This window comes from Macaca mulatta, chromosome 1, assembly GCF_049350105.2.
Source record: "Macaca mulatta isolate MMU2019108-1 chromosome 1, T2T-MMU8v2.0, whole genome shotgun sequence".
Classification (NCBI taxonomy): domain Eukaryota; kingdom Metazoa; phylum Chordata; class Mammalia; order Primates; family Cercopithecidae; genus Macaca; species Macaca mulatta.
In genome coordinates this window covers 24,453,587-24,471,650 of record NC_133406.1, presented here as the reverse complement: position 1 = coordinate 24,471,650, position 18,064 = coordinate 24,453,587, and the positions used below count along the sequence as shown (strand labels likewise).

General features: G+C 44.0%; 1 protein-coding gene across 7 annotated transcripts in view; it reads left to right on the top strand.

Annotated features, from left to right (window-relative positions):
- The window catches only part of ILDR2 (immunoglobulin like domain containing receptor 2), a 57,508-nt gene extending 41,803 nt beyond the window's left edge, over positions 1 to 15,705 (top strand). For 4 of the 7 annotated variants that reach the window (XM_077999095.1, XM_077999089.1, XM_015125393.3 and 1 more), the window contains 4 exons: positions 5,913 to 6,026; positions 10,170 to 10,386; positions 11,601 to 12,273; positions 13,590 to 15,705. In XM_077999095.1, the coding sequence (XP_077855221.1) occupies positions 5,913 to 6,026; positions 10,170 to 10,386; positions 11,601 to 12,273; positions 13,590 to 13,625 (1,040 nt within the window). In that variant the 3' untranslated portion in view covers positions 13,626 to 15,705. Of the gene's footprint in view, positions 1 to 5,912; positions 6,027 to 10,169; positions 10,387 to 11,600; positions 12,437 to 13,589 lie in introns of those variants that run through there. The other 3 variants (XM_028850055.2, XM_028850036.2, XM_028850028.2) reach the window with 1 other exon arrangement.
- Positions 15,706 to 18,064: the final 2,359 nt, after the last annotated feature.

Here is an 18,064-nt window from a genome sequence, read left to right as displayed (position 1 = left end):
TCACGGTCTGGCTGGTGGAGCCAGGACAGTCTTCATGATCCTCACCAGGCACACTTCTGTACTCATGGTCCCATGGGGAGTGTTAGTGATGGTGTTTGGCTAGTCCTCCTTTAGCCAAGGTGGCTGATGCCAGTGTTCCATGTAGATTATTCTTTAAAGAACATTACAAATGTTAAGAAATGTTAATTTACAAAAATGTCAATTTAGCCTATTTTATATTTATATGCTACTTAAATTTTAGGGTAATTATTTCACAACACTAATTTTTCAGATTACATTTGTACACAATAGTCTTTTGAACACTGTGTGGTTGAAAAGGGCATCTTTGATGAACTATATATAGTATAGCCAGTTGGTTCCCGAATGGAAGAGGTAAGAGGCACTCTAGTTCCTTCTCACATTCTTCATAGCAGCTGCTTGAGACCTTGTTACCACGCAAGAAGACTGCCTGCTTCTGTGCTGCTCTGGATCCATCCCTTTCAGCTTTGTCAAGGCTCTCTCTTTGTTGAATACGCACACTCCGCCCTGTTCCCACCTCACATCTCCATTCATTTCTTCTTTAGTGACTCCTTCCTGTCAGCATTCAAAATATGCTAAAGTCTCTCCCATTAAAATACAACAATTCACAAAAATCCTGTGGTCCTCAGATGTTGCTTTCCTGTCCCTTTACTCTTCTTCACAGCCAAACTCCTTGAAAGAGTTTTGAATATTAAATGTTTCCTTTCCCTCTGCTGTTACCAACTCCCAGCTCCCTTCCATCTTGTTATTGCTTTCACCACTCCAGAAACCAGCTCTTGCTAAGATTGTCTGATTGCTAAATTTAATGGATGCTTTTCAGTTATTACTTCCCTTGACTTCTCAAAAGCATTTGCCACTCTGAGGCGCTCATCTTCCTTTGCCTTTCTCAGCACTGTAGTTTGTAATTTTTCTTACCTATCTCTGTGTATGCTGGGTGTTCTTCCACTGTGCATCCTCCAGATGTTCCTGTTTTGTTTGAGGTCCTCTCCCTGGGAAACATTATTCACTCCTGTGGCTTCAGTCATCATCTATATGCTGATGACTTCTAATCATTATCTCCAGCCTCTCTTTTGCTCCTCAATACCATATATCCAACTGTCTTCTGGATCTCTCCACCTGGGTGTTTTGGAGGCATTTCAACCTCAGCCCCTAGGAAATTGAATTAATCTGCTGCTGCTTCACTTTGAGCCAGCTTCTACATATCTTATCTCAGTGGATGGCATTGTTGTCCACCTTTTAGCCCAAACCAGAAGCAGAGACTTCATCCTTATCGCTTCCTTCTCCCTCACTTCCATCCCTCATCAATCACCAAATCCTTTAGATTGTAACTCAAAATAACCTTGAGTTAGTTTCTTTCCCTCCATCTCTACTGAAACTGTCCTAGTCCTTGCTGCCATTACCTCCCACCTTGCCTAACACAATTATCTCCCACCTGGTCCTTCCACAGCTACTCTGCTTTGCTCTAATCCATTTTGTTTCCACATCTACCTGTCCTCCACCCATTCTTCATGCAAAAGAATTGAGTAGGCAAGAAGGGTTTTGAAATGTCATTTTCAAAATTAATAAGGATGTGTATCTATATATATGCCTACTGTATGTACACAGAGAATATGCAAATTTTAAGAATCACTTCTCCCACAGCTGAGCTGCTGTCACCTTGGGGGTGGAATCTGGCAGCTGTTCCATCATCCATAAACAGCTTTACTTAGCTTATTAAGATAGGACAGGAAGAACAAGGCTATATCCATGAGTATCTGCCTCAGAGACTTCTTTTGCAAGTTTTACAAGTTGGATTTTGGCTGTAATGGGGAAATTAGCTGAAAACTTCCTAAGCCTTAATTGGGTCAAAAGTATCAGCGAAAATCCTTCAGCAATAAGAATTTTTAAAATTATAGTTTGGCATCAAAGTGAATATCCCAATATCCCCTCTCCGGTAAAATTGAAGTTGGCAAGGCTAATAAATTAGAGGAGGTGAAGTATGTATGAAGAGCCACAGCAACCACAGGACTTGGGCCAGACTGAACTTGAAAACAGATAAAGCATCCATCGATCTTAAACTGAAACATCACTGGGGAAAAAAAGTCATTTTCCAAATATGCTGAACTTTGGCCAATAGTCTAGGACATTTCTTGTTAAATACTCTAGGACATTTCTTGTTAAAACATCACCATGTGTCCCAGAGAGTTCTCTGATCTTCAGACAAATTACAGATAAAAATCAATTTGACACCATGCTATTTGCTTTCAAATCAAGAAAAATTTAATGAATGCCTACAAATTTTACCTGCCCACAAGGAATTTACAGTCTACCAGGTGGTTGCTGGGGCTTGTAAGTGGAAATAAAAGAGTAAGTAATACAAGGCAGTATATTATAAGATTGATCCATGATGCCAGCTCAGAAAGGAAAATCTCATCCTTGGAGAGGAGGGACCAGGAAAGGTTTTCTGGTGTTTCATATGCTCCTCAGAATATATGTGACATAGAGCCAGATTCTACCAGGATCAGAGAATAGTTTAGTGTATTTGAACTTGTAGCTTATCATTTTTAAAAAGTCCAATAGCTTTTAAAAGGAGGGTTGCCCAGGTTTTTAACTACTGAAACCAAATGGATGATACTCCTAAAGTCACAAGATCAATACTTTGCCTCCGTCTTTTTTGACAAATTAGAGGAATTTAGATTTCTGAAGTCATGGCTGCTGTGACTAAGAAGTCAAGGCTGAAAGTATCTGGTACAGTGGAGTTTCCTTATAATGCCAGTACTGAAGGCAAAACCATCATCTTCATTTGAGGCTATAAATGGTTACTGTAACTTTTCAGGGACATGATAACCTCTGCATACACAATCAAATCTGTATCATAATGAGGAGTGTAATTTGTTATAATGACATAGAAAACTGTGCTGTAGTCCAAGTGGCAATTAACTGAGGATCCTCCAGCTGCTTCTCAGGGTAGCAGCCATCTCTCACCGACCGTCTCTCTCCACCAGGGCACAGCTGGTACATTGTTCCCTGTAGCAACAACTTTATGGGCCCCCTCCCCCATTACCTCTAGCTCAGTATCACTGAATGTTTACCATAACAGTGCTTCACAAATTAGAACACCTTGATAAAACCACAGCTGCAGGTAGGGTAGGCCCTTTTCATAATGCCTACAGACCTGCTAGTTTTCCTTAAAAAATAATTCATCATCATCATCATCATGATACTTATCTAAACTTTTCTACGATCCAAGCCTTTCCCTTCCTGGTCAAAATTCTCCAATAAACGACCCATATGGCCTCATCTGCTATATGTTATGATCTCTTATGATTTCTATCCCCAGTTTCTCCTCATTCATTCACTCATTCCTTCATTCATTACAAACACACATATTTCAAATGTCTACAATGTGCCAGGCTCTATGCTGGGTGCTAGGGATACAGAAGTGAACCTAGTCCTTGCTCTCAGGAAGTTTGCAGTCTAGAGAGGAAAACTCTACTGAAAATGCACTTTTCAAAGAAACCATTAACCCTGCCCCAATTCCCAGGCTGACAGCAGCGCAACGAACATTTTTTAAGTTCCCCACTATGTGTAAGGGATGGTTTTAGGCACATGGAGATCTAGAACCATAAGGATTCTTTTCCTTCAAGAATCTTTGAGAAAATTGGACATTTATACAGATAACTTGAAACAAACTAGAATATATTAAGGGCCATAATAAAATTCAAACTGAATAATTTGTAAGTTAGCGAGAGAGAGAACTTTTCAAGCTATGAGAATCAAAGAAAGCCCTTTGGCTGAGGCAGTATTTGAGCAGCTCCTGATAATGACAGAGAACCCAAAGTGCTCCCCTGATTTAGTCTTAGTTGTCCTCTCATCATTAAGAGATTATTTAAAGGTTGGGAAGTATTCATTGCATTTTATAGACATGAAAACTGAGTCCTAGATAGTTCACCATTTCTTTGAGGCCCCTCAATAAATAGCACAGCATGCCTATATGATGCCCAGTTCCTCACTTCCCAGACCAGAGCCTCATCCATCAGACATAACTGCCTCCAGAACAAACATAGCAGTTCCGTGGGATAATTGCATTTTAATTGAACTGTCTGTACAACTCAGTAAATGCCTCTGTAGAGATGGAAGAATGTTTAGCTTGATAAATAAAAGTATTTCTGCTAATCATTGCTTCCACGCAAGGATTATGGATCTAACCTCTGAAAGTGCCACTAAAAAGTATGTACTGAGATTCATTAATTTTTTTTTCTAAGTAATTCCACAATTTGAGATGAATGTGGACTGCTCAGTATATTCTCATATAGAAAATCAGTGCACCTGCAAATGGGTGTGTGGGTGACTTCTGTTTTTAGTGCTTGGACTACAATTAGAGTGGTTTGGAATTTTATATTTTAATCTTCCATGTAAATAGCTTGTGTGGGAGGGCTTTGTCCGCAGCCAGGGTAACGTGGCCAGACACTAGACAGCAGGGTTTTCTCTGGATTTACATGCAGTCATATGGTTTCTTTATGGTGTTTGCCCCACTTTGGGAACAGGGAATGTTGGAGTTAGGTCACTAGCTTACATCCCATTGAAAAGTCCTAAATAGCTGGAAGATAGGACCATGCTGTGCAGACCATACAAGCCATGGCATAGCTAAAGCATTGCTTACTCTGGGCTTTCCTTCATTGTCTTTCTCACCTTTCTCTTCTTACTACCTCTCTTCCTAGACTCTAGAGAGGCAAGATGCCCAAATATGGTTAAGCTTCCATCAGACTACATGGTTCCAGCCCTGGCACTGCTAAATTTTTCCTGGGCAAGTTATGAAACCCCTCTGACCCAAAATTTTCTCAAACATAAAATGTGGCTGATAATAGTACTGTTTCAGGTGGTTCTGAGGAACAAATGTCCATGTAAAGCATTTAGCACAGTACCTAGCACATTTTCAGTGCCCAGTAAGTACTGACTAATTACCATTGTTTTTCAATACCCATCCCATCATTCCCTTCTCTCTCGTTTTTTTCCTCTTTCTCTTATCTGTGCATTAGGCCCACTGGTATCTATCACTCTTGGGGCTGGTATTGGGCTAGACTGATACTTAAGTGATATGGGGCTTAAACAGCCTTTGTCTCTGACAATATGAGTGATAGGGATGTAGGAGATGTTGTTCTCTCTCCTGCTTTAGTTTTGTTTTTTATTAAGCCCTGAAAATAACAGCTGCTTGTAACCACATCGCAGCAGGTCAAATTAATCATGTCTAAAATACAGTATTCCTTTTTCTAAAAGGAAAATGCTGAAGAAATAAAATGGAACCATAATTAAAAATCCACATAGTTTGAATTTTGTTTTGTACTACTATGTATATGGTCTAGAAGTTAATACTAGTTCTTATATACAACTCAGTTTAAGGAGTTTTTTTGCACTATCTTCTGGGCAACTAAAAGCTTTCAGGCCAACTTTGTCAAAGTCCTTGATGTTTGAGTATCTGTAAGTTACCTGTGCTCCCACAAAGTGAAGTTGGGATCCTCAGACAGTAAAGTGACACATGTCCTCAATCTAGAAAGTGGTCTTTTTTTAGTGTGAATACACTCCTCCAATGGAACGCAAAAGCATTGAGAAGATGAGCGCTACGTGGAGCTGTAGGAGGTCAGCAGATAGGAAGCAGAGGTTAACAAATGACTAAAAATAGACTGTAATGGAATTTTGTTGTTGACCTTTAGGTCCTCCATTCCAGTGGCGCCATCTGATAAAGGGGATCACAGATATGGTCCCATATGTATAAATATAGATTGTTATTTCTGGGTGATTTCAACAAGAGTTGTTATAATTAGAAACCCTATTTTTTTACTTGGTAAAATAAATGGAGGCCTCCTTCTCCTGATATTTTCCTTTTTCAGCTCACCTTCTTGTGCTTTTCTCAACAGTTCGCAAAGGTTACCGGATCCAGACTGACAAAGAGAGAGACTCCATGAAGGTCCTGTACTATGTTGAGAAGGAGCTGGCTCAGTTTGATCCAGCCAGAAGGATGAGAGGCAGATGTGAGCATCTGTTAGTTTTCTGTGATCTGTGCATTATGCAGGAGTTAGTATGTTAAGGGGATTTGGGGGTCACCAAACTTGGATAGCCCTGAGCTTGCAGGCTTAGAATTAACAGGGGTACTGGTGACACTACTGAAGAAAGTAGCTCTCAGTACACAGAGGGGAAAAACAGGCCTTCTGGTATGAAGAATAGAGCAATTCGGTAGCATCTTGGTTTGTGTTGGTTCTCTCCATGGGGCAGTCAGTATTGCTGGGGCTGTGTTATCCTGGGGTTTGGAATGCTTTATTAAAATAGTCTTTCCCTTCCACTCCCTGTAAAATATATTCAAAGTAATGTCTTAAAATGTGGAAGCTTAAGTATCAGTTTTTTCCAACGTGAAGGGCCCTAACCTTGGACAACACAACCACCAACTCGCTGCAAGGAGGCCTCCTGAAAGTAAAAGAACAAGTCTGGCACATGAATCTGGAAAAAAGAGGTTGTCGCTTCTCAAAGATGCCAAACAACAGAGATTAAGGGGCAAGCAAAGAGGCTGCTCCTCTTATCAAAAGAACTTTTTGAATACTAAGTCTGAAGTGGCCGGGCCCCAACCCTTAACTCAGCTCCAGCCCTTGGATACTTTGCAGCTGACACAGCTGATTCTTGGGGTGGATTCCAACTTATCATGTATCAGGGAGGCAACACAGGGCAGGTCCCACATGGACAAGCTCATTATCAGAGGGTGCTGGCGGGTGTGGAAGTGAGGTCATTACGCTGTCTCTTTACCCTCCTCTTCTTGGAACTAACGAGAGACTTGACGGAATTGTTGGGGAAACAGTCCCAGACTAGAGGAGCTTTATTCAGATTAAGGACAACATATTCCACCCAGTTTGCAATTCTAAATTCATCCTGTCTGCGTTGTATCCATTGCTGTATCCTCCCACCGCACCGACTATAAAAAGACCATTTCCAGATTGGAATGTCAGGAATGCAGATGTCACTGCACTTGACAAGCTAGTTGTAACAATGTTGTCATGGATCCCTGTAAGGGGCCAGAGACAGAGTGAGTCAGGGACCACAGAGGAGTCTGTGCAGGAAATCTGCGAATCTCACAGCTCAGAGAAAAAGTTAACCAGCTAAGGTTAAAACTAAAGGAAGAATTCTGGTTTAGGTGATGTCTCCTCTCTCTCTACTCGATTAAAATGGCCTCTAGGGGCTTACTGGTCATAAGGTACTCTTACAGTCGAAGGGGGTCTTAGAGATGGTTTAGGTCAACCTTTGTAGTGTGCAGATGAGGAAACAGAAACCTAGGGATGCGGTGACACAATTAGGACAAGATTCCAGCTCTTCTGATTCCCGGTCCTGTGCTCTTTCCACAAGAAACTCTTGAGCGAACTGTGGATGGCTCCATGGCTCCATTCTATTCAGAGACCACAGCCTTCTAGCTAATAGGACTTTAGAATGCTAGAGCTGGAAGGGATTCTGAGGTTGTTGAATCCGTCCTTTTCACTAAGGCAGAGAGGGAAAGTAACAGGCGCCAGTACTCAGTGCCAGTGCCAGAACTGGAACCCTGATCTCCTGGAACCTGCAAGTTAATATTATTATAACTGCATAGAGATAAAATAGGAATACTGTTTACTTTGAGAAGTCCTATTCCTGAAGAACATAGTAAACCATGGGGTGAATCATGGAAGTGGGCAATCTTGAAATCTCATTATGAAATGGATCTCATGGTTTCAGGTTGGGGCAGGAGAGTAACAGATTCTGTAAGAATTGAGTCTGAGGTCCAGGCTCATGAATTTGCTAGCCAGTATGGTCCTCATTTGTTTTGCCCTTCTAAATGTGGGGGTTGTTTGGGGGATGTTTTTAGTCTGGGAAGTTCTAGTACAGGGCTCAGCAAAATATATCTCCTGGGCCAAATATATTTCACTTCCTTTTTTTTTTTTTTTTTTTTTTTGAGACAAGGTCTCGCTCTGTTACCCAGGCTGGAGTGCAGTGGCACAAACACAGCTCACTGCAGCCTCAACTTCCTGGGCTCAAGGGATCCTTCCACTTCAGCCTCCCCAGTAGCTGGGACCACAGGCGTATGGCACCATGCACAACTAATTTTTTTATTTTTTATAAAGATGAAGATCTTGCCATGTTGCCCAGGCTGGTCTTAAACTCCTGGGCTCAAGCAGTCCTCCCTCATTGATCTCACAAAGTGCTAGGATTTTATGGGCATGAGCCACCATGCCCAGCCCTACTTCCTATTTTTATAAATAAAGGTTTATTGGAATACAGCCATGCCAATTCACTTATGTTGCATCTATGACTGCTTTCATGCCACAGTGGCAGAATTGAATAGTTGTGCCAATATGGCTTGCAAAACCTAAAATATTTACTCTCTGGCCCTTAACAAAATGAAGTTTGCTTACCCCTATCCTAGAGTTACATTATGGATGTCTGTGATATGGGGGCAGGTTGATGTTTGTGTTCAACTTGGCAGAAATTTTAGCACAACATACAACTTAGACAGTCCATCACTGTGAATAGTGAAACATAGATCGTCCTCACTATCTAGATAAATGAAAAAAGTGAAGTATTCCCTGAAGTTTAAGGAAAGTTCTGAGCCAACAATGCTATTTTTCAGTAGGCTCATTTGGTGCATTTTAAAAGCCTCTTCTGTGTGATCCCTGGGATATTGGAATTCATGGGGATCATGAGAAAGGGAAAGTTCTAGATTTTAGTAATCAATAGTATCCGAGTTATTTTCCTTAAAATAGGCATAGTCCCTTCTTTTTACATGGAAGAAAAGGTTAAAAATTAAATTATAATTAAAAATCAACTGATTGCATGATTAAACTGAATGACATTCATGGTAAACGCTGTGTCCCTGGTGAAACAGAACTAGGAGGCTGTGTTGGGAGACCCTCCCTCATCTTTGTGCAAACATCCCCTGTTCCTCCAAGGACTCTTGGGGATAGTGAGGAGGGGAAGTAGAGGGAATCTGAGACACATATTTCCACATCTTATCTTGGCCTCCCTCTCACTCAACAGGTAGGCCTGAAATTTGGTAAATGTTGTTTCTGATAATATTTTGAAGTTCTAATTAAAGGATTTTAGAAAACAAACGGATTCAGTTACATTGCAAATAGATTCACTAGATTTATTTTTTAAGTACAATGAAATTCAATACATTTCAAAGTTGTATAAATAAATAGTTGAGTTTTTGTTTATTTTTTCCTTTCCAGACTGTGATTCTGGTCCTTGTTCACAACTGCTTTTGCGAAAAGCTAATCAGGCCACTTTAGGAAATTAGAAAGCTGTGACTAGATACCCCATTTATATTTTTGGGCTGGGGCCAGAGTATAAGTAGAGGCCCACAGGTATAAGTACAGCACAACCCCCTTTTCTTCCCATATTTCCAAAATGCTGGCCTAGCCTCTCATGGACACATACCCCTGGAAAAATTTTTTGGGAGAGGGGAAGAGGTCTGCCCAAGTGCTGAAAGTAGGCTTGGTGCTACTTGAGCAGGATCTTCCAGGTTCCTAGATGAGCATGGGCTAAGGCAGTGGGTATATGGATACTAGGTACATGTTTCCCCTTGACTATTCAACTGTTCTGTGGACTTCTTGCTCTCTGGGGAGGGGCACAGCCAAAGGAGGCCAGAACGCGGTGCCTCCACAGCATATGGCAGGACTGGCTCTGAAGGTCCATCTTAGGACTGAGCCAGCAGTAAGGAAGATGCTGCGATCTGTGGCTTCTGTCTCTCTCTTTCTGTTTCTGGCTTAACATGCCTAGGATCAACACAGCTCATCACAGAATTATAAAGGAAGAAGAAAACATTTGAACAAGGATGATGATGTTACTAGGCGGAGGCCAGCAACAGAGAGCCTGAGTTCTGGAAAGCCTGCCTTAGGTGCAACAAGAACAAACTTGTTCTATTCCAAGAACAGAGCATGTAGGAACCTCCCTCTCTATAAGCAAGTAGGCTTCAAACTGGAGCCAATTCCTGCTGAGCTAAGAATGCAAACACCACTAGTTCAGGTTTACAACCCACCCTGGACAGGAATGAGGCGGGAGTTTCCTGCAGCCTAGGTTCTCAGCCCTTAACAGGATTCCCTTCCTGTTGAACACAGAGTAACACATAGAAAGTTCTATGATGCCTGGTTTTGTCCCTGCAGATAACAACACCATCTCAGAACTCAGTTCCCTACATGAGGAGGACAGCAATTTCCGCCAATCTTTCCGTCAGATGAGAAGCAAACAGTTCCCTGTGTCTGGGGACTTGGAGAGCAATCCTGACTACTGGTCAGGTGTCATGGGAGGCAGCAGTGGGGCAAGCCGCGGGCCCTCAGCCATGGAGTATAACAAAGAGGATCGAGAGAGCTTCAGGCACAGGTGATGGCTGTGAGGGGCAGGTCTGGTCGGTGTGAGGGGGCAGGAGCTGGAAAGCAGGGTAGATCAGAGGCAAGGAAGATGCCATCCAGTAGTATCTCTGTCTCCCATTCCAGGTTATCCTGACACATCTCTCTTTCTACAGGATATTGAACATCTCACATTTGTCAAGACAGGGAACACTTGTGATAACATGTGTAGAAGTAATTATTCAAGACCTTTGAAATGGGTCCCCTAGACCCTTTAATGAACATTAATATATCTCTGCCCTTCTCATATTTTTATCCTATAACCTCTAAAGAATCCCACCCATCATCTCACATCTTTTTTTTTTTTTTCTTGGTAGAGACAGGTTTTTGCCATGTTGCCCAGACTGGTCTTGAACCCCTGAACTCAAGCGATCTGCCCACCTTGGCCTCCCAAAGTGCTGGGATTACAGGAATGAGCCATCATGCCTGGCCATCTCCCTCATTTTTGATCATTTGGTATATGAAAGATAAAATGCCAAACACTTCTCTTGCATTTAATTCTCATAACTCTAAAGGGCAGCTACTATTAAGGTCCCCAATTTTAAGCTGGGAAAATGGAAACTTCCAGGTGCTAAGGCACTTACCCAGGTGATGTGGCCTCCCACAATTGTGGGAGGATAAGATTTGCTATTCCCCCTAAATAGCACCTTCACCACTCATCTGTCCTTTACCTTAAAAGACAGGCGACATTGCCTTTCCCTTACAAATTGCAAGGGTCCCTCTCCCCTCCTGCCCCAGTAGGTAAATTGGCCCTCGGCTCTAAGGGAAGAAAAGGCCTCTCTGTGTGTCACCACACATTACAGGGATTCCTGGGACCATAACTGTGTGTACTGACGACACCTGCGATGGCTTTGAGGTTGCAGACGTGTGGCTGTCAACGAGAAGTCACAACATAATGACCAGAAGGCAGCCCCACAGTGTGTTGGTATTCCATAGGACACAGAATATGTTCTGTCCACACGACTCCATTTTGATGCGTGGCACACGAGTGGGATAGACTAGGTTGCCCCCACTTGACGTTCTGGGGTGAGAGAGGAGCCTGGAATGCTTCATCCAGCCTGGAACAGGGCTGAGGCTCAGGCCGAGGTGTCCTGAGCGCAGCCCCGGGACACGATTGGTGATGTTGGAGCTCTGCCTCGAGCTCCAGGGAGGGACTGACCGTCTGACCCACTCCTCCTCTACCTGCAGCCAGCCACGCTCCAAATCGGAGATGCTGTCACGGAAGAACTTCGCCACGGGGGTGCCGGCCGTTTCCATGGACGAGCTGGCAGCCTTCGCTGATTCCTACGGCCAGCGGCCCCGCCGGGCCGACGGCAACAGCCACGAGGCGCGGGGCGGGAGCCGCTTCGAGCGCTCGGAGTCCCGGGCGCACGGCGGCTTCTACCAGGACGACTCCCTGGAGGAGTACTACGGCCAGCGCAGCCGCAGCCGCGAGCCCCTGACCGACGCCGACCGCGGCTGGGCCTTCAGCCCCGCACGCCGCAGACCCACCGAGGACGCGCACCTGCCGCGGCTTGTGAGCCGCACGCCGGGCACCGCGCCCAAATACGACCACTCGTACCTGGGCGGTGCACGGGAGCGGCAGCCGCGGCCCGAGGGCGCCAGCCGAGGCGGCAGCCTGGAGACACCGTCCAAACGGAGTGCGCAGCTCGGCCCGCGCAGCGCCTCCTACTATGCGTGGTCGCCGCCCGGCACCTACAAGGCCGGCTCGTCGCAGGACGACCAGGAGGACGCGTCAGACGACGCGCTGCCGCCCTACAGCGAGCTGGAGTTGACCCGCGGCCCATCCTACCGTGGCCGCGACCTGCCCTACCACAGCAACTCGGAGAAGAGGAGGAAAAAGGAGCCCGCCAAGAAAACCGTGAGACTGCATCTGCCTCCCCTCCTCCGAGGGGGCTGAGCGGGAGCCGCCAGGCAGGGCGGGCAGTGTCGCTGTCCCGGGGCCGGGGAGGTGGCGAGGCGGGAGGGCCCTGCCTGGAGAGGCCACAGGGGCCTGCCTGGGCGAGTTCATCCGCGGATGGTAGGCTGGGAGATTTTTCAACCTCACTCTGTCCAGGGTCAGATGAAGGAAGGAAGCAAGGGCTGGGAGAGTTGGAAAACAAGAAGAAAGTTGAAGGCATGTAGATGGTTTTACAGGGAGCATTAGGTATTTAACCAACTGGGAAGGGTTTAGTATCAGGGATTCCAGGAGCCATCACCACCACCGGCCTTTAGTGGGCTTCTGAGGTCTGTGTGCAGAATCTTCAATGCATGCTTCTATGTGCATTCCTCCCCAGCCCTGCTTGGGGCGAGGGTTTGTAACTTGCATCAGATTTTCAAGAATCCACATCCCAGAGAAGGTTAAGAGCCACTGCTGTTTGCAAAGGACAACTCAAAGGACAACTCATGTCTCCTCCTCTGATGTTTTATGGAGTATAAACTGTATTGTGCCCGTATATGCGAAGGAAATCCTTTGGTCCCTACCCAGTTCATTGTCTCTTTTGTAAGTGGTCTTATATAGACTTCATTATTTTCAAAATGCCAAGAGCTGTCTACTCCGTCCCACAGCCCCAAAATGGGAGCCCTCGACCTCAGAGAAACGTTGGGGGACAGTCACAAATGTCCGTTGTGGGGTACCAAGTGCCTCTGACCCCCATGCTTTGGAGATCACTCTCCAACACAACTGCTTCTCCCCCTTTGCAATTACCCCGCCTCCTTCTGTTTTATATGAATCCAAGCTGGACGTTGTCTTTAGTGTTTAGTATGGGGAGAAGGAATATGAACAGAAAAAGATTTTGATACAATTAACCCTTCCAAAGGAATTCAGTGTATTTTATTTTTCTTTAAATAAAAAAATGCAATAACCAAAGTACTATGAGTAGGGAAGAAACTTTCAGGCGATTTCAGGTTTATGGAATACCAACCACACTTGCTGTTGTGGAGCTCTAAACATAGTAGTTATCCTAAAGGGGGTGAGAAGTTATTCTGTGACCATGGAACTAAGCCTATCAGATGTACCCTGGCTTTTGCCTCTATGAGGCTTGGGATCAACCATCACAGGTCTAATGAAAGGTTCTGAGAGTCAGGGGTACCTGGCACTGAACAGATTGTGGACTCTGCCCAGAGAGCCATCTGTTATGGGTTGTTTTCTTTAACTAGCGTGTGGCTTAATGTTGGGCTCTTTCTGCTCTTTCCTAGAATGACTTTCCAACCAGGATGTCCCTTGTGGTCTGATGTTGTCAACATTTCTCTGGATGACGAGAAATCAGACATGGACTATGGGGACAAGACACAAATCCAAGAGCCAGCAGACCCGGGACCTTCTCTGGCCATCACCTTGGAAGATTTGCTGATCTCTGCTTTGGCAAGGGATGGGAGGCAGCCTTTAAGGGAGGCTGATTTCAAACCTCTATGCCCATCTAACTAGTTTGAGAAACTTACCAAGAAAGCAAGAATGTGCGAGAACATTCCTACATACAGAGTTTCTCAACTATAGCGTTTATCCTGCCCAACCTCCTCCCTTAACAGAACCAGGACTCCATTTACAATTCTGAAAGAGAGTTTGCTCTGGACTGCTAATCTCCAGAAACTGCCTATGCCTACAGTATGCTTTTCTATACCTCCTGTGCTATACTTAGAGACAGAAGAATTTATTACTACTATTAGAAGAAGGCCTTCTGCTGACAAGGAAAGATAGCTTCAAGTCAAAATATACCTTTTATCCCCATCACTTTCCAGTCACTAGTCAATGACTGTTGTTACACTAAAATCAAAAGGCCTTTGGTGAGCTCAGTGACAGTGACCTCTGGTACAATCACAGAAATGACTTCAATTTGCTGTTCTGAATGACAATTCTTAAGTGGCTAGGACAAAGCAAAAGCAAGTATACCTTTTTGAAAAGCTGTCTAAGTAGTATTTCCTTTTCCATTCTGAGAACGTAAACTGCTTTTTCCTTTTCTGCTGCACATGTCAACATCTGAGTCTTAGACATTAAGGGCTCTTCTCTTCCTCCCCTCTCCTGGACTTTCCACAGGTTGGTGCCACACACAGAGCCCTGCCTCCCTCTGCACTCGGATTAGATTGTCTTCGGGTGCCTTGTGATAAATGCTTAAAATATACGCATGAAACAGAAGAGTGAGAAAAGAGGAGAAAGCAGTAATGCATATAGAAAAGAATGAGAAGGAATTTAAGAGGGAAATAACATCGTCTCATTATATTTTGAATGTGGACCATTTCACCCACAAACTTCACTCAATCTTTTCTGGTTTTGTGCTTCACTTAGCATTAATTGTTTCTGCCATCCCAGTTCTGCCATTCTAGGACATAGGGGATGTGGAACATACAGCATTTGGCCTGACTAGACTGCCACTATGGCCACTTTCAAGAGATTAGAGATACTGCTTTCTCAGGAAGGAGTACTTCCTATTGCCACCCTTGCCTAAATGATAGAGTTTGCCTAAATTCCAAAGCTAGATTTCTGGATTTTGTCATTTGTGTAGATAGCAAAAATGGCCACAACTTCCTTCTCATCAAGAGGTGCCGTCTTTTTTTCCTACCCCTTGAATCTGGAGTTGGCTGTGTGATTTGATTTAGCCAGTAGCCCAACAAATGTGACACAAACAGAGACTTGAAAAGTTCTTGTGCATGGGGCTTGTCCTCTTTTGCTGCCCTTGGGAACCTTGCAACTACCACCAGGTAAACAAGCCTGGACTATCCTGCTGCATGACAAAAGAAAAGGGCCCAGTTACCCTATCTGACAGCCCATCAACTTTCAGCTGATTGCAGATACATGAGTGAGTCCAGCTAATACCAACAGAAGAACTGCCTAGCTGAACCCAGCCCAAATTTCTGATTCCTACTCAAGGCATGAGAAGTTGATGCATTGTTTATGTTAATTTCTTTTCAAGAACAAACCTGACTCGTTCTTGTCTGGATGTTTATCCATGAACCGCTTACTCCATCCAAACTTGTGTTTCTCATAGCCTCCGCTTTTGTTGACAGATTTTTATCAAAACTTTTCACCTTGCACTCTTGTGGGGTACATGTTTGGGTCAAATCCGTGGAGGATAATGCTTGACTTTGCTATCCCTTAATCCAGCAGTGGTTTCTTCCCTGTCTATGGATCTGTGGACAACCTCTGAGGAAGGCCTCTTCTTTAACATGTTTTTGGTCTTCTCCAGAGCCACCTTACTGGAGCTAGACCATATTCTCAGAGTACCATTCCTCTAGTATCCATTTGTACTTCATGACATTTCCAAAAAACATCCTATGTTTGCAATGAAATAAAAAAGTGGCTGGGTGAGGGTCGGAGGGATGACCTGGTATGTGTCATTGCTTGGAGAATTGACCTACGAAAGAATTTCCCTGTTACTTTGGCCAGTCCCAGAGAAATCAGGAAAACAGTTGAACCCAGTGCTGGTACTTCCAAGGGCTGGAAGACACAAGCCATAACCCTGGTGCTGAGTTTTAGACTTGCTGGTGTCCCTGGCCTCTGAAAGCCTAGGTCTAGCCTGTCTGTTTGGACCCCAGTTCAGATGGAAAAGATGATAAAAAACATTTCTTAGTCACCAGCTTTGGATTTCAACTTGCTCAGGCAATTTTGGAGAATGGGTAGCTGTGGTAGCTATTATCGCTTTATACTGAGCACTGTGTCAGGCTTTTCACCACCAAAGAGCCTCATAGCACCAGCTGCAGAGACCAAAAATAATGTTTTTTTAAAAAACTAAAGACATATGATTTTGGTGAAGGTTGAGGGTAGCAATGGGAAAGAATTAAAGAATTATTAAAATTGGAAACCTGCAATTCCAAAGACAACAAAACTACGGATAGATGGAAAAATACAAAGAAAATAGCAGGCTACTGAATTAACCTTGGGAGTTGGGACCAGGTTGTCCTTTGTAGAACTGCATAAATCATTCAGACTTCCAGGCCTTCAGTAGAAGAAAAAGGCAGTTGTTTCTGGGTATATGGACAGGAGTTAAGGCTGAGTTGACAAATCAAAGCTTGCTGTCCTCAGCACCCCTGACTTTCCTCTATGTGTCCTTTTGTTTCTTCTCCCTTGAATAGTGTGTCCTGCATAGGAAATGGTTATATTTGTTAGCTTCTTTTCTAGGTTTTATTGGGGTACAAAGTAAATCTTGTGTAAGACATAATCTCTGTCCACTAGGACCCTGTAATTTAATAGGGGAAATAAGACATGCTCAAGAAAGGAGATTTTATACATAGAGTATGAAATAGTGCTATGGATAAATTATAATAAACCCAGAGATTTAGTTTTTTAAAAAACTTAAATGGGAATACTTTGATATTAAAGTGTTGTATGTGTTTGTCCATCATCCTATTTAAATATATGCTCGGTGATCTGAAAAGCCAATATTCAAAAGGCTGAAAAGAGGTGAATTAGGATCAGGAAAGGGTGAGTAGCAGGGGTCCCAGAGGGATGATGCATAAGCTGCTGTACTTGCCTATGAGTCACTACTGAGTCAGAAACATGCTGGAGGAGGGAGTGTGGATGCAGGTGGCAAGGAGGTATCCCCTGGTAGATGAGCTGCTTCTCTAGGCCATGCATGGATTCATTAGGAAGTTGGAGACAATGGCCATGGACTTGGCGCATGTCAGCTATTCCATCCGAGCATGCTCACAGGGGAGCTCAGCGTCAGCTGCTCCTGGGGCTCAGGTTCCATCTTTGCCAACACAGGGCAGGTCTCACGGAGATGCTAGGTCTCTCATCCCCCTTCTCATGATCCTCACTGTGCACTTGACATAGGATTAGGCATACTGGAGATGGGAAAAGGCTGCCACCCAAACCCAAGGCACCTGACCACATCTGTAAATATTTCTGAATAGTCCACAAAATTTCTCCATAGGTAATCTGATTAGATCTTGCCTCTGAGGGAAGCTGAAGTCACAGATATTGTTGTAATTTACTACCCCTCCCCACCCAATTTTTTTTAATAGGTGAAGAAACCATCACTGCCATTAATGAAGTCACAAACCTATTAGGTCTTTAGACTCCCAACCTCTGGATCTTTTCTGCTGATCAGTGTTTCCCAAAATTGCCTAACCGTAAGAATTAACTTGATTGCTGCTGTTAAAAAGGTATTGTTGGACCCTGCCTTGGAGATTGATTGGGTGGGTCTAGAGCCGGACTTCATATTTTTAATACGCATTCCAGGAGACTCCTGAGATCAGATGCATTTGGAAATTGTTGCACTAAGTCATACCTCTGGTGTACTCCAAACAGCTAGTCCTGAGGCTTCCTTGGGCCTTAAAATTTTTTCCTTCAAATGTCCTGGTGAGGTCCCTCTCACTCCTTTGGGGCTGGCTGTGGTGAGTCTCTCAGAAGTCTGGCTGTGACGTGGATGGGCTCACCAGAGTATGGTAGTGGTAGTAGGAAAACAGGCAGAGAGAAAGGAGTGTCAGGAGCACTCCCAGGGAGCCTGTTGTAGATATTTCCATTCCCAGAATAGTGATCTATTGTGACAGTCTCAGAACAGACAACAAGAATTACAGGTAATTTTCTCATTCCCTTGATATATTTTTAGCAAAACTTAAATCATGAATAGAAAGAAAAGATGCCATTGGGGAAATGGAAAAACTCAATCATTTTATAAAGCGTACAAATTATAAGGATGACTGGCCAATAGCACTTCCACTTTGGTCTTACCCAAAGT